The sequence below is a fragment of the Euprymna scolopes genome, chromosome 4 (assembly GCF_053919585.1).
Source record: "Euprymna scolopes isolate OS-2025 chromosome 4, ASM5391958v1, whole genome shotgun sequence".
NCBI lineage: Eukaryota > Metazoa > Mollusca > Cephalopoda > Sepiida > Sepiolidae > Euprymna > Euprymna scolopes.
In genome coordinates, this window is record NC_136485.1 from 56,166,948 (window position 1) to 56,184,387 (window position 17,440).

At 32.4% G+C, this 17,440-nt stretch overlaps 1 protein-coding gene across 1 annotated transcript in view; it reads left to right on the forward strand.

The window, feature by feature from the left end:
- The window catches only part of LOC145267281 (zwei Ig domain protein zig-8-like), a 750,978-nt gene that overhangs the window by 675,954 nt on the left and 57,584 nt on the right, over nt 1-17,440 (forward strand). The window contains exon 8 of the mRNA XM_080123290.1: nt 13,115-13,150. Within this exon, the coding sequence (XP_079979416.1) occupies nt 13,115-13,150 (36 nt within the window). The remainder of the gene's footprint in view (nt 1-13,114; nt 13,151-17,440) is intronic.

Here is a 17,440-nt window from a genome sequence, read left to right on the forward strand (position 1 = left end):
CACATCGTGTCACGTTACACCTTCGAAGTAAGCTTGAAAGTCAACCCCAAAGTGTATCTGGATGTATTGGAGAGTGTGGTGATCCCCTGGTGCAATCAGGTGGCCGCTGGAAGACCCTGGGTGTGGCAGTGGAACTCAGCGTCGGCCCACAAGTCCAAAGAGACCCAGGCTTGACTTCAGAAGGGAAGCTACAACTTTGTACCCTTCTCTCGCTGCTCCATCCTTCCCTGACATGAACCCGCTGGACTACTTCGTTTCGTCAACGGCCAGAACACCACCAACATGATCTTCCACAGCACCAAAGCCAACCTGATCGCCGTATTAGTCGAGTATTCGTTGAGCTCTCGCCGGCGCTTGTAGGAAAAGCATGCTTCCAGTTCCGGACGCGTATCGAGGTAGTAATTGAAGCTCAATGCGGCTACATTGAATAGATGTAAGCTCTTCTACATAATCAAGTTACCTGATTTGATTTCTTCAATAAAGGTTTTAATATAAAGCTGCAGTGTGGGTTTCTTTAGGTCGACAAATTTATCGTTCCATCCTGCAGATTGTCTAATCCTACATCATTGCCAAATAAATGGAAAGGAGACGAAAACGTACTTAACAGATTTTTTTAGAATGTTTACACGGTAAACTTATACGATTTGGAAGGGGGATCACCATTTATCAAGGCCAGAAAGCCAAACGAGGATAAAGTGTAATGCATGTACGGTGATGTAAATTAGGTAAAAATTGACTATGTAAGGGTAGGTTTTCATTGAATTTGAAGAGGACCGTATTGTAGTCAGCCGTAGAACAGTCTAGTGGAACAGAGCCACACAGCTGGGTAGTCATAGGAGAAAGCTTTGTTCATGAAACTTGCGTTTAGATTTACGTACGGATAGAGATTAGTGAAAATTGTTGATAGTTGTTGTAGCAAGGCGTGTGCTTTTTGCAGAATCTGTGTAGGGGAGCATGGATTGAGGCTCTGACGTGTATCCGCCATGAAAATAACGATAGGGCAAAGCCAGGCTCGTAGCGCTTCTTCTGCGGAAAAGAAGTTGCAGGGAGGAAAAAGAGCACCACCTATCAGATTTCGAAGCCGATTTTTAACTCTGTCAAGAAAGGCTAAAGTGTTTTGACCGGCTCTTCCCCAGATGTGGCAACAGTACTCCATTTTAGGGGGTATTTTGAGAAAGAGAGGATTGTGTTTGGAGTGAGCTACCTTGTTGAGCGATAGAATGACGCAACAATTTTTCGGTGACCTTAGCAACTGATTGTATGCAAGTCTTCTATTTATGGTCAAGAGTAAAGGTTAGTACCAGAAACTTGTCGAAGCACGGTGCTTCTTTTAGACTAGCGCTATTCATATCAGCTGAGGCAACGTGAAGATCCTTGCATTGGTAGTAAAAATATCAAAGTTTGGTTTTGGATTAAGTAAAAATTGTTTTCCACACATTTATTCATTTACATATTTATCTTATTATTTCATTATTTATCTAATTATTTCATTATTTATCTAATTAATTCAACGCAAGGCAATTTGTCTGTCCATCAGAACTAATCTGTGTACATTTCCTATGTTTAAACGCTGATTGTATTTTGAATGCCTTTTCTAACATTAAATATAATGTAGTTTCGTTATTATAAACTTTTGAATGTCTGTACTCTTTATTGATGTGCGTTGAAATGCACATTCGTAAATAGAATTCAGTCACAATCCCTGAACTTAATTGTATTATTATGAGTGCAAAATAGGTCGATAAAAAGATAGAAATAGAGCGAGAGTCACATTTATATATGTATATGGTTTTATTAGATTATGCGAATATACATGAAACAAGAGTTTCCATTAGCATAAAGCGATACTATATAAATATTAGATGTCTTGGTAATACATCGTGTATAATAATGGTAATGTAAGCAGAGAATAAGAGAGAGAGAGAGAGAGAGTGAGAGAGGGGGTAGAAAGCAAGCAAATATACCACTATAAATTGTTCTAATGTAAATGGCGAAGTTTGCTGGTGCAGCAGTTTATGAGCACGACTGATGATCTGCGATGAATATTTTCCTGATTCAACCACACCATCGACGACGAAACACCTGTCTGTTTAATAATATATCATATAGGTTTGAGTGTAAGCATTTGTTGGTATGTATATGTGTACACATGCGCGGGTTCTCTGTGTGATATCATTAACTAAGGTTAAACCAAACGTATCTCTCGGCGGATAGAGTGAAATAAGCAAATAGATTGATGCATTAGTAGATGAGATGCATCTCAACTATTTGCTAGAATTTACAAAGGATCTATGCAGACGAGTGTACAGACACGGACCTGTTCGCATCTGCTCATAGATACACATTGAAAGCGCTCTCCTTATCAATTATTTCAGTATAAAGACGACGGAATCCGAGGCTTTTACCAATTCTTAGAACCGGATATCGAAGTGGCACGACCACAAGAATGCCTCGAAAGTAATAATTCAAGACTGGCAATCCTTGTCAACACGATAGCTTTCCCCTAATTGTTGGGAATGGATTAGCTTTTGATCTCAATTCGAAATGACTCTTTGAAAATGCAGCTTTGGGGGACCTAATTTATTATCCATTTCCAAAGTTGTTGATAACTATTCAGTGGCTGGAATAAGTTTGCAATCTTTTCTATCTATTTTCCTATCTAACTCCTTTTCTCCACTTTCAGTCTTTCTTTCTTTTTTTCTCTCTCTTTTTTCTCTATTTGACTCCGTTCCTTGCTTTTACTACCTCTCTTTCTCTCTCTTTTATTATCTCTCTTTCTTTCCTTGCTTTTAATATCTCTCTTTCACTCATTGTTTTTTTTTCATCCTCCCTGTTTTTCTTCTTCTTCTTCTTCTTCTTCTTCTTCTTCTCTATTTTTTCTTTCTATCCATGTTTCTATCTATCTCTTACTTTTACTTTTACATGCTCTCTCGTTCATTCTCTTTTTCTATCTCTTCCTCTCCTGCTTCACTGTTTCTCTTCATTCTCTCTCTCTCTCTCTCTCTCTCTCTATCTATCTATCTATCTATCTATCTCTCTATCCCTTAATATTCCCCTTATTTTTACTATAACTATCTCGTTTTCTGTTTTGCTTTCTTTTTCGCTTTCCGTTTTCTCTTCCTCTCTCTTTCCCGCCATTTTTCTATCTGCCTTTTGCTTTTACTATTTTTCTCTCATGTTTTCTTTTCATCACTTCTCTTTTCTCTTTCTTTTTTTCTCATTTTCCTTTCTCTCTTTCTCTCTTTATAGATACTTCCAAGTATTGCTATAAATGACTGTACTTACAGTATTCCATTTCTTTCAGTTAAATTTGAAAAAGGAATTTTACTGTTATACTCCAAGTTTAATTCTATGTATTTTTTTCCTTTTGTATGCACGAGCGAGTGGACATCTATCTATCTATCTATCTATCTATATATATATATATATATATATATATATATATATATATATATATACATATATATGTGTGTGTATGTGTGTATATAGGTCTGTATATATATGTATGTATATATGTATGTATATATATGTGTGTGTGTATATATATATGTGTATGTATATATATATGTATGTATATATATATGTGTGTATATATATGTATTTATATATATATATATATGTATATATATGTATGTATATATATGTATGTATATATATACGTATATATATATATGTGTGTGTGTATGTATATCCTTTGTTTTTTTTTTCACTACCTCATTTTATTCGCCCTCATTTTTCTTCTAACTGCTTCGTTAACATCCTCTCTAGCAAAATGTCCTTAAGTCAGTTATTTTAAAAATATATACTCCTGACTTTGCTTATCTTCTGATGAGAATTTTATGTGAGTAAATGAAGTAGTTATATGTATATATATATATATATATATATATATATATATATATATATATATATATATATATATATATATATATAATTATTACATTTTGTGTGTGTATGCAGTTTTATCCGTTGGTCAATCTGTTATGCTTAAGTTTTAAATATAATTTCTAGATATATTTATTCGTCTTTATAATCGATTCTAAAAACGTGTAAACCAGCCCAGTTTTCTGTCCCGAGTACGTATTAAATGAAATTACGTGACAGAATATGTATATTAATAAACGCATCTTCGGGATATTCACAACATATTTTATTGCAACGATAATTATGCTTATAATCGACATACGTTGGCAAACAATAAATAATAAGTACTCAAAGACAAATTGAAATAGAAATACAATTTGACCTGAAAAGTTTTTTCTTACGAATGGAAAGGATATAAATAAAAACTCGAAATAAGCGATTATCTATATTTCACTCTCTTTATCCAGTGCCATGGCTCAAACTGCTTCCTAAAAATTCTATCTTTCTTTCTTTGAAAAAGAGTTATCATGGATCTCAAAGAGCGTAAAGGTGAAGAGAGATAAAGAAATGATGGGAAAGATTTCAGTCAAGAACTTTGCAGAAACAACTATGTTTAATGGCATTTGAGTCTATGACTCGTAGGTCTCAACTTTCGGAAAGGTCTGAAGAAATACTATTTTTTGTAAGATAGCGTATATCTGGTACACAATATATATATATATATATATATATATATATATATATATGTATATATATATATATATCATATACCGTAGATTTGTTAAAAGTACTCGATCATACATTATACAAGAAATAGATATTTATTACAAACTTATATATTACCGAGTTCTATCGATTCGATTATGCCACCATGACAAGCTCGATAAACACACACAACAAATATTGTAATAAATATTTTTTTAATAAAATGTTTTATATATTTTTAATTATTTAAAAAAGAAATTGGTTATTTCTTTGCACACTTATGTGCGTATATATGTATATTTGTCCTGCTAGATGTATGACATATATATGCATATTTATGTGGAAGCCTTACTGCAAATCCTTTCTACTAACTCGCTATTATCTACCCTCCCCCTTACGTCGTCTTCTCTCGTTGATATCTTATTTTAAACGCTCGTAAACTTGGCATATTGTTTGCACCCTTCCTTTTCTTATAGTGATGTAATCTAATTATACTGATCCTTTTTGTCTTCCTTACATCTTTCGGTTTTTCCCTTTTCTCTTTTGTTTTCTGTCTCTATTCTTCTCTGTCCTTTTTTTCTTTTTCTTCTTTGTTTTAGCTGTCACTTCCTTTTCCGTTTTATCTCTTTATACCCTTCTCTTTTATCTTATTAAGCTTTGACATCCCCATTCCCCATATCGCCTTCTATTCTTAAGTCTAAAATGTCACTTAATATCACCCCTTCCACATCAAGTTAGCGATTTAATATTTCATTTTTATAAATTAAGAAAAATATGTTTCACCTTTTTATTTTGGTATTTTAAGAACCAGTTCACTTGAATAGCAGATAAACTTTATTTCCGTCGCCTGACGAGGAACTTTTGCTTTTTTAATAAACCAATTGCTCCGAAACATTAGCATGTTCAGTGTAGCGACATAGTAATATTTGTCTATATAAATAAAAATATTATATATATATATGTATATATACATACACACACACACACACACACACATATATATATATATATATATATATAGTAATTTATAAAATATATATGGCGATTAAGCTACACTGAATATTCTGCGTTTCATCCAACTATAGGATTCGTCAGGCTTATGCGCGAATTCTGTCGTTGCTTCTTGTTTTTATACATGTTGAGGATTACTAGTTGGCCAATCAGCTTTCTAGTATCCACTGCGCCCCTTCCTACCAGCCAATGGGCATGCATTTTATCAAACAAAGGATCTGTTTTAGAGTTAGGAATTTATGTGAATAAATGAAATAGTTATATATATATATATATATATGTATATATATATATACACTATTTTAGGCATTCAATGAATTTAAAAATCGATGACGTGAAATGTTTGAATTTCAAATAAAGGGATTTTTATTTTTCCATACGAGTTGGTTGTTAGATAATTTTATTCTGAAGTATATATATATATATATATATATATATATATATATATATATATCATGTACCGTAGATTTGTTAAAAGAAGAAAAATCGAAGTCAATAACAGGATGTTTATAAATATTGAACGTATTTGTTCAATTATGTTCCTAATTATAGAGATGAAGAGTGATAATTTATATTATTTGGATTATTCAAACTACTGTTCTCGTATAATATTATTCTCACTATGTTTGAAACTTTCGATCTTCTTTAAGTGTATCTTGGCGAACTCGGAAATCGTTTCAACGAACTTGTGAATCTGTACTGAATTTCAAACAGCACTCTTTATTTAAATGACCAGATTAGCAATCTCTATTCCCATCGCCGATGACGGAGTAGAAGTCTGAAGCAATTCGTAATTACACTTTTGAATTGTATTATTTGGATTAATAGTACAATTGTTCTCATCTTGAGTGTTATCAACACAACATTTCGGTTGATGTAATCTTCGATCTTAGTTAGATGTAAAAGTCGCCATGATTTGGTGGGAAAAGGGGAGGGGTGTAAGTGTGCCCTCCAGTGATTCGAATTTCTTAATCAAGTTGGGAGTAAGTTTAAACGAATTATAAAAATAGTTAACTGATGAGAAAACGTTAGGTGATATTATTTATAAATTATGATTAAGATTTTAAGCAAATCCATCAAGCAATTGTAAGTTTTTGGAAATATAACATTTACCGAACTAATAGGTTTCTGGTTTCAGTATGGTTAATCACGTGCGTCTCGTGTTATCCGTATTTTAACTGGATGTATTTCTTTTTTTAAATTGATGTGTTATCATTATTAGTGGTTATAATGATTTAAAAGACTTAACCAATTTAAATTATATTCTTAGTAACGGCCGAAAGGATTGGAGAATAAAATCCAAGATGAGAATAACAGCAAGTAATACAAATTCTATTCAATCGTTTTAAATGTACGTTTCCTTTTTCTTTTAACACCTGAGTAAATTCCAAAGAGCGAGACGAATATTCCATGTATTGATTTATATATTTTGATCACATAAACGGCCACGTGGCGAAACGTATGGTATATAATCATAGGACATAGATTTAAAAACCAGATATTATGACCATAAAAGTACGTTCAGTAACAAAAATACCGAATGAAAACAGCATTAGCTAACCAATACTGGGAACTCAAAGAAAGTGGACGTTCACCGATTGTCGAATGGAAAATAATAAAAATAGCAAGTACATGTAAGGACCTAGACGATTCATGTAGAGTATTCTCTAAAGGCCCCTAATATTTATTAAACTGTAGGAGAAAAAAAGCGAAAAACTGTGTGCGTCTGATAAATTTTACTATAGGATACATAAATAATTTTAAAAATGACAATAACAATAGAAATGAAATAAATAAAATAAAAATAAAATAAGCATACATATTATATAATAAATAATTTTATAAATAAGCCGAACATAATATCCGAAACATAAACCAAAAAACAACTACACCTAGGTGGAAAGTAGATCAACTTCCTCCACACAAAGGATATATACCCTTCACATAAAAAATAACCACAAAGGGAAGGAATGGCCCTAAGGTCAACTGTACGCTTGTCCTACAAGTGCCCGACTATTGACTGAATAGGATCGGCGAGGTTACAACTAAGAAGCTGATTGGCGAACTAAAAAATTCAATACGGTGAGTTTATATAAAAATGCGCGATAACCAAAATTTTCCCCATAAGCTTACGAATTCTCACGAGGATTGAACGCGGAATAATCTGTGTAGCTTATACGGCCATATATATTTTCATAACTTACTATATATATATACATATAATTATGTTTGTCGGATTTTAAAAGATAGATTGGTTGGTTGGTTGGTTGTTTTTGTTTTACGGCATATCAACCCTTTTCGGGTTATTTAATGCCGAATCCAAAGATTTTGAAGAAATTTTTTTTTAATAGAATATATTTGTTGTTTTCACGTCGGTTTCTATTTAACCCATAGTTGGGACCCTAACAGGTACTACCACTCCGGGTCAGAGTGGACCTGGGAGCAATGGTAATTAAAGGGTGGCTCCACACTCCCCAAAGCCCACAAGCTGGGGCCTCACCACTGTATATAGTTTAAGGTCATATCCAGGACCCCCACTGAGCGACTTTTACTCTCTGCAGGGGGTAGTCGGCGTATTCTAATGCCCCACCGACAGGGCTTAAAAGGTAGAATTTAATAGACACTTTATTCATGACTACACAATTTTCATTTAGTTTCTGCTTCGCGTTATTGGTAAGAAACTAACGTATTTAGCTATTGTTCCTATTTACAATGTCTCCCCATGGGACAGAGTTAGACACCAGGGTTGTTTTCTAATGTGCAGCCAAGGAACAAAAATACAAATTGTCTCAGTCGTGAAGGATTTCTCCTCCACTGACAGAGCACAAGAAATTGAAGTGCAGAACGGATACTACACTTTGATTTTGACCCAAAAGCCAAGCTATTGTTTATTCAGCTACAATTAAATATTATTTGTGAAGACAAGTCATATTTTGGACGATTTAAAATATATAAAATTTTAATTATATGTATGTTTATTTCTAAATACGAGTTAGTTTTAAATAAAAATATGAGTTAAGATACTTCTTAATTTTTATTTTCTTAGTAGTTATAACTGATTTTACAATTAAAAATTTATATATTTTCTGTAGAAACAAAAATATTTTTAGAAGATGCTATTAAATCAAAACATGTGCAAAAACATAAAAATAAAAAAATAACTGACTTCAGTAAATCCCGGAAAATCTCGGTATACGCAAAGGTATATCTACGCATCTCTCTCTCTCTCTCTCTCTCTCTCTCTCTCGCTTCCCCCCTCTCTCTCTCTCTCTCTCTCTCTCTCTCTCTCTATATATATATATATATATATATATATATATATATATATATATATATATATATATATATATATACGAGAGGCGTGCAATAAGTAATGCCCCTAATCCACTTCCGATAGCAGTAGAGCAACGAAACTTGACACAGTTATTAGTCTTTCTCTTCATAGGAACCACCCAGAGTTATGCATTTCTCCCATCGTTTGATGCAGCTCTGGAGACTGTTTGTAGAACGCCACGGGTTGGTCCTCCAACCACGACGTGACTTCAGAAATCAAGGCTGCATCGTCTGGGAAACGCTTTCCTTTCAAAAACAACTTCATGGCTGGGAAGAGGTGAAAGTCAGAGGGTGCAAGGTCAGGACAGCAGGGAGGATGGAAGAAGATTACATAACCACACGCCCGTGTTTCTGATCTGGCGACATGCGAGTTGTGGACCGGAGCGTTGTCCTGCAGGAGGAGGGTAACTTTGCTGATCTTGCCCCGCCTCTTGAGTTTGATAGCTTCCCTTAATTTCCTCAAAAGTGAAGCATAGTAGGCTACTGTAATTGTGCTACCCTTTGCCAGAAAATCTGTCATCACTACTCCGTCCTGGTCCAAGAAGACTGTGATCATGACCTGGTTAGCGGAGGGCTGCCCCCTTGCCTTCTTTGAAGGTGGTGAGTCCAAGTGCTTCCACTGCATTGACTGGGCTTTGGTCTCTGGATCATAATGATGGACCCAGGTTTCATGAAAATCTTTGACTCATCTTCTTGCCACATGAAAAACTTTGACTCATCTTCTTGGCACATCTCAAAATTCATCCTCGAGCACTCGACGCGTTCTCGCTTCTAGAGTAGTGTGAGCAACCTGGGAATCCATCTGGCAGACACCTTATGCATATGTAAATTGTCATGAATGATAGTTTCCACAGACCCTGTACTAATCTTGACATCTTGGGCTATTTGGCGAATAGTAATGCGCCGATCTTCCAAAATGGCAGCCTCAACTTGACGGACAGATGCCACACCAATGGAAGAAGGGGGTCGACCAGGTATGGTAGCTGTTTCCACAGACTTCCGGCCATGTTTGAATTCACGATGTCAGCGTTTTACAAGGTCATATGATGGGGCATTATCACCATAAGTTTCTTTCATTTCTTCAAAAGTCTCCTGTGGTGTGCGTCCTTTCAAATACAAACACCGGATCGCTGCTCGACATTCAACAGGCTCCATTTCACACCTGACTCAGTTTAACCACCTGTAAAACAGAAACCACAACTAGTTCAGAGCTGTAATTTGCCACATAACCCGTAGAGATATAAATTATAGCACATGCAAAATTTCAGCTCTATCAGACAACTGGAAGTGGGTCAGGGTCATTACTTATTGCACGCCCTCGTATATATATATATATATATATATATATATATATATATATATATATATAAATTCAGGTTTCAGATGTTCAAAAGTAGGGACTAGTGAATAAAACAAAAGTGTTTAACAGTGCTCGATAACAAGAGCAAAATAAAAATTATTATTGATTCAAACTTAAAAACAGTTATATTTGGTCGTTACAAACAGCAATCTGTTTCAGTCATTTCTTTCAGTCTTTTTTTCCATGGTGTCGAATTGTTCAGGGTCGCCTCACGAAGTCTCATTGACTGAAATAGATGGCTGTTTGTAGCGACCAATTGTATCTATTTACCCCCGAATAAATAGTCAATATATATATATATATATATATATATATATATATATATATATATATGTATATATATATATATATATATATATATATATATATATATATATATATATAAGCACTAGTGTTTGTTTCATGCTTTCCTAATCATTCATTTATACAGGAAATTATAATTTCCGCTGGTTCAGATATTCGAAACATGTTTTAATGTCACGTTTAACTACTTTTGCTAGTTATATATATATATATATATATATATATATATATATATATATATATATGTGTGTGTGTGTGTATATATATATAAGCATATATATATATATATGTATATATATATATATATATATAAGCAACTTCCGTTTTACGGAAAATAATTCTTTTGCCTGATTAAACTTGTTTCGTGGTTTCAATTTTTTCAAATATCGATTCAAGGTCATGTGTGTTGAAATCAGAGGAAATAAATTCTCGTTTCATATGTATCATTAGGGTTTTCAGTTAATTTTCGAAACATCCTCACGTGAGACTAGAAAACAAATGAAAGGAATTCCTCAGAAGATAAGAGAGCTTTAAAACGCAGCTGGGAAACGGGCACGTGATATTAGACGTCAAAAGAACGAGCCAGTGCAGTTGCAGGAGGAATGTAAAGAGTTTCGGTTGAGAATAAGCATCAGAGGATCCTTTGTATTACGTAAAACATTTTAAAATATCGTTGCTGCCTCTGTACGTAATGTTTCTATTTACTTACCTCCCCACGAGGGCAGAGGTAGACACCAACGTCGGCTTTTAATGTGGGGAAAGGAACAAAAATAAAAATTGGGTCTGTCGTAAAGGATTTCTCCTCCACTAAACGAAAACAAAAAATTGAAGTGCAGCATCATAACTGATACTAAACTTTGATCTTGGTTCGAAGGCCAAGAAAGCTTTTATTCATTGTCGATTGATATGCTTTAATAAATAGAACTCCTTAATTTTTAGAAATTGCTTTTAGAATATATGTTCGTGTTATTAACTAAAATCTGTTTTTAAATCAAAGTCGATAGTTACGCTTTACTAATGCTGGAAAATTTAAGTGGAGTTTACAGAAATCTTTTGACTGAGGATAGAATATCAAATGCACTAGAGATTTCCACGGAATCAAAAGTAGTTCTTACGCATCAATTTAATAAAACAATTTTTTCTTCCTTTCAATTTATAATTCATTTAAGCGCCAATCGGATTCCAATATCTGATTCTAACATTTATAGTCTAAATCGGCTTTTGGAAGAATTAATAATATAAAATAATTGAGTGTAGGGATGAAAATTAAATACTGGATTATAAAATATTACATTTCCCCCCTTCTCAATAGAATCATGTATTGCGTTTTCTGAATATAATAGTAATATTTCAAAAAAGTATACATCCAGTCTGCGATCACCTTTTAAATGTATTCCAGTAAGGGCATTTTTTTTATGGTGGATAAATATATCTACTCACTATCATCAGACAAAAGCACTTTTTATATGAATGGGAAAAGCTGCATGTTTTTCAGTATCCCTATCCTCAACTCTAATTATCTGAATAAATATATAAACTCAAATGCTTGCAGTAATTAAATTGTTAAACGCCAATGAGGAATTTAAATGAAAATAGATGAATTGTAATAAACATCAATTCTATAAAGTATAACTATCCTTCTAATCCTGACGGGCGTTTTCTTAATGCTACTTCTCTATTAATTTATTCCGCCATTTAGGAATGTAAAAGAAAGTATGGGACTAGCCAATTAGAACGACTATGAAAATGACGATGATTTACAGATAGGGCCGTGTTATAAGGTTGAAAATGTAAAGTACATCAAAGAGAAGGGAAAATATGAAAAGAATGAAATACTAACGGTGTTACGACGAAATATTGAATTTATTAAGAGTTTAAGGTGGAGTTGATGGTAGTGGGAATAAATGAAAGCATGAGAGTACAAATATTCCCGGAAATTTGTGTAAATGATTTTGTTAGAAGAAATGTTAAGCCGGAAGAATATGTAAAAAATAAAGCGTTAAACGGAGCCAACGCATATTTTCCAAAATCATGCATCAGTTATTTTAAGTGACCTAAAAATGAGCTATTTAAGTTTTTGTCTCAAAGCTAACACGCTCCATTTGATAGGGGAACATTTAACTCTGCTTTATATATAAGATAATAATTTTGACATTTATACATATTATAAGGAGAATATTATATCATTTTTATTGTTATTGTGATTATTTTACTTTGTCGTTTTTTGTTTATTTTATATTTTGCTTTTGTTTGCATGTGCATGTTGTTATTGTTATTATTATTATTATTATTATTATTATTATTATGTTTTGTTAAATTATGTTTGCTATCTCTTTTATTCATTTTTCTTTTTATTTGTTAGTTAATTTCCTTTCCTGAAATTTCTGTTCAAATAAAAAACTTGAGAAAATGATGTCTGTGTGTATGTGTGTACGTCTGTGCGTGCGCTTGGGTATTTCTTCCATTTGTTCATCTTTCCCATTGTACAATCATGTCATTAGCCAAAAAGCCTGACCAAAGCCACCATTTACTTTGCAGACAAGGAAAAGAAAGCAACTGAAAGGGCCCTGGCAGGTGAAGTATCTTCTATTAAAAACTTTTAGATAGAATCACCCCTTAAGAACTACCCCAACCACCATTCTCTTGGCACTCACCATCTTTTTTTCTTTTGCATCTGCCATTTGCATTTCCGTGTTCTTCATGGTTGGCAAATTCTTCTTTACTTCCAGTCAACATCCCCTCAGCTTTGCCGCTGATAAACCATTTCGGTCGATCATCTTTACAACTCTCTTATCTCTTCTCGCAGCTCCTAGTGATCAGCGTCAAACGGTCAGTCATCAAGGAGGAGAAAATCCAAGATTGATTTTATTTCCAGAAAACTCACACTCTTCAATAACTGACTAATACGTAGACAAGATGAAATACTATCGTTTTCCTGAATGTTATTGACGAGTGTGATATTTTTCCTGACTTTTTCTTGGTAGGGTTGACTATTTCTCATAGAAATTGAAGATTAAATCATAATTCAAGCGGATAGATTATTAGCTGTCCAAAGATATTATCAATAAAAACTAATCAACGGAAGATAAAAGAGGGCAATCAACAAATAGACATGTACAAGTAGAAAGACCTAGAACAAGGCCAAATTTTCCTGCATTCTATTTGACACAAACTGTGCGAACGACGTAACAAACCTCGAAAGTTTTTAAACGCATTTGTGAGTAACTAGATGTGAATTATATCGGCTCACTCGCCGTTATAAATCAATCAGATGACGTATCTGTCGATTTTCATCGTTGGTTGACGTGAAGTTTTCCTTTAGTGTAAGGGTTCAGAGCATGCTTCCATAGTGTAAAGTTAGATCACGTGTGAAAGAATCATGATTATATATATATATATATGTGTGTGTGTGTGTGTGTGTGTGTGCTATTTGCACAAAAATCAAGACAATATAAGAAAAATGACGGCATCTTCTTTACAATTGTTTCGTGACCATTTAGACAATATCAAACATTATATAATTCAAATTATTCCAAAATATCCACTCTTCACATGGCAAAATACACTGTTAATACATATATTAACATACTTCTAATTTCTATTTAAGAGACCAAGCAGTTGGAACTACCTCCACCCAACCCTTCTATGTTTTTATATAATTATTTTCCGTTTTTCATGGAATTTATAAATCATCTCATTTTAGTATTTCTGCTTTCTTAATTATTTTAAAATCAATTATTTATCTGAATATTACATTAAACCTCTGTGTTATTTTATTTAAGTAATTTTGTCTTCTCTTAATTATTTGTTTGTTTTATATTCTAAATACTAAACCTCTAATACCAGTTTATAGTCATATACCGATACTATATCATCTTCAATCTACGATAATTCTGTCTAAGTTTTGTTTCTCATGACTTTGCTTAATATTTATTTCTTAAGAAAAAAGTTAATTTAAAAAATTACTAATTAAAATTTATCTTTATCCCATACTTATTATGTTATTAATTTGAATTTTAAATTTATTTTAAATTTTTTTATCCATATATATAAGTATTCTATCTAAATTTCTTTTATTTTCCTCATCATAAGTATGCACATTTTAATATATTAGAGTTTTTAAGGTTTTGGTTACAATATATATATATATATATATATATATATATATATATATATTGTCATCCACATACGGTACTGTTTCGCTGTTTCACAGCTCATCAGTGCGGCTAGACAAGCAGCAACCTCAAGCCAGTATCTAAATCCGATCGCCCAAACGAGAGTCGAAGTTTCTAAGCGTATACAGCTTCTGCTATGCGGGCAGTGCATTAACAATCTTTTGACATTGTCCAAATACCTAAGCTCGATTTGTTTACACAAAGAGCATCGCTTCATACGCTAATAGTAATTTCTATATCACTTCTCAAATGCTCACCCTAAGATAGGGATTATAATATATATATATATATATATATATATATATATATATATATATATATATATAACATAGTTTTAAAAATATTCCCGTTGTAATGGAGATAACTATCTTTATTAGATTTTTTATCAATTTGCCAATATCTTTATGTTTTTTGAGCATTCATATTTTAATATTTTGATTTTAGTATTTATTAATCACCCTCATTGCATTTTAAACTCATAATTCTAACATAAACTTCTTCATGACAATTTCAGTCTAATTTCTCATTTATTTTTTACTTTATATTTCGATAAAATTTATTTAACTTTATCTTTACTTGCCTATCTCAATATTTTGTAGTTAATTAATCTTTTTTTCCATTCTTATTGTGTTGACATTACCTTGGGGTAATTGTAGTATACATAACGATTATAAAAATCAAAACTACTTCTATTATTCTATTTAGGTTATAATTATTTTATTTCCTATATGATTAGTTGATGGTCTTCTAATTTATTTATTTATTAATTGCAACATTTTCAAATCTTAGTTTTAAATTTAAGAATTCTCTTTATACACACTAATATTTCACCCTCAATATATTCAGTAAATTTCCCTTTCTAAATTTATTTCAATCAGGTTTTAGGTGTGATAACACATTATTTATATAATTTATTTCTATGAAGACAGTTTTGTATAGCCTCTAAACTTTTGTTTAATATGCTCTCTTTAGAATTCACTATGTGGTATGCTTCAAGTAAGCACAGATTACACCGTTTGATTTAATCGGTTTATACTTTTTAGCCTTATCTACCATTGACCATCTTATTTCAGACTCTTTTTTTATTTTAACGTAGTTTCCTAACCCAATGACCTAATGCAGTTGTATTCCTCGTTTTGTTTTTAATGCTTATTTTTGTTCTATCCTCATTTCTATCATTATACACATTCCTACTTGGTTCATTCTCTGGTCCGATTTTAAATGATTCAATGTGGTATGTTTATACATGTATAAACAGTGTATTTACCCCTCTGAAGAGTGGCTATTTTGGAATAATTTTGAATGACATAATGTTTGAAATTGTCCGAATGGTCACGAAATAATTGCAAAAAAATATGAAAAAGCACAATATGATGCTATCATTTTTTTATGTTTATCGTCTTGATTTCTGTGAACATATAATTTGCATGCTCGATTATAAAATCTGATAATTATGAAGCTTAATAATTGAGTCAATTAATTTTGACTTTAATTTTATATTGGTATATGAACATTACCAAATTTTAATATATTTTGATATATTAAAGTTTTAGGCTACAAAATATAAATAAGATATATATATATATATATATATATATATATATAAAGATATATATATATATATAATTATTTTTTTTACTATAATAATTAAATACCTACAGACACTAGTGTTTCATCCTTTCGGGAATCTTCAGAACACCACAACACGAGACATCTCTGGCTCGATTAGCGAAGACCGTAGCAGTTCGGCTACTATTAACCCCGTGAAATAACGTTGAATTTAAACATTTTAATTTTTCTAAATATATTCATTTACGCCAGGCAGACAGTGATCTAATCGTTATACGATGATCTATGCATACGAGCTAAATTGACCGACTTTAATTCAACTGAAAGTGCTCAACGATAAGAAACGTATTTCTCAAAGGGGCTGTCATAATTATTTTGTTGCTATAATAATTAAATACCTACAGACACTAGTGTTTCATCCTTTCGGGAATCTTCAGTGCAGAGTGAAACGATTATCACCAGTCGAACGATTCGAACTCTGCAACATATATATATATATATATATATATATATATATATATATATATATATATATTACGCATTTGATAAACAACTGAATGCTCTGAGTAATTTTTATAATGATACGAGAAATACATATATGATATTAACATATATTACCAGGGAAACCTGGTTTTGTCCAGTATTGAATGAGAATAAACAATTGTTCCATACTTTTATTTCCATCGAAATCGGTGAAATCACTAGTTTTTTAATAAAATAGATTGATTGGATGCTCCAATAAGCCCCACTCTGTGCAATGTAACGTAGAAAGCTTCACATGCCTCTCTGCAGTAACTTAGTCCACAATAGCTTATAGTCAACATAGCACTATAGATCATCTGCTCTTGGTTACATAAAATTAGCTGTATATAGTGGCTTCACTTAAAGCTTAAAATGCCAACGTAAAGTATCATGGTTCAATTGTGTTATGAACGCGATCCTGGTTCATTGAAGAAGCAACTTGAATTTAAGCTAAACGTACAAAAGTCAAGAATCAAGGGCCAAATTGAGCTTTAAAAGAAACATTCAATTCGAACATGGCTCTCTCTTTAAAACATCTATAGTTGATTTTCTAGGCTAGTCCTTTCTGCTTGTGTGGTTATAAACATTCTTAAATGCA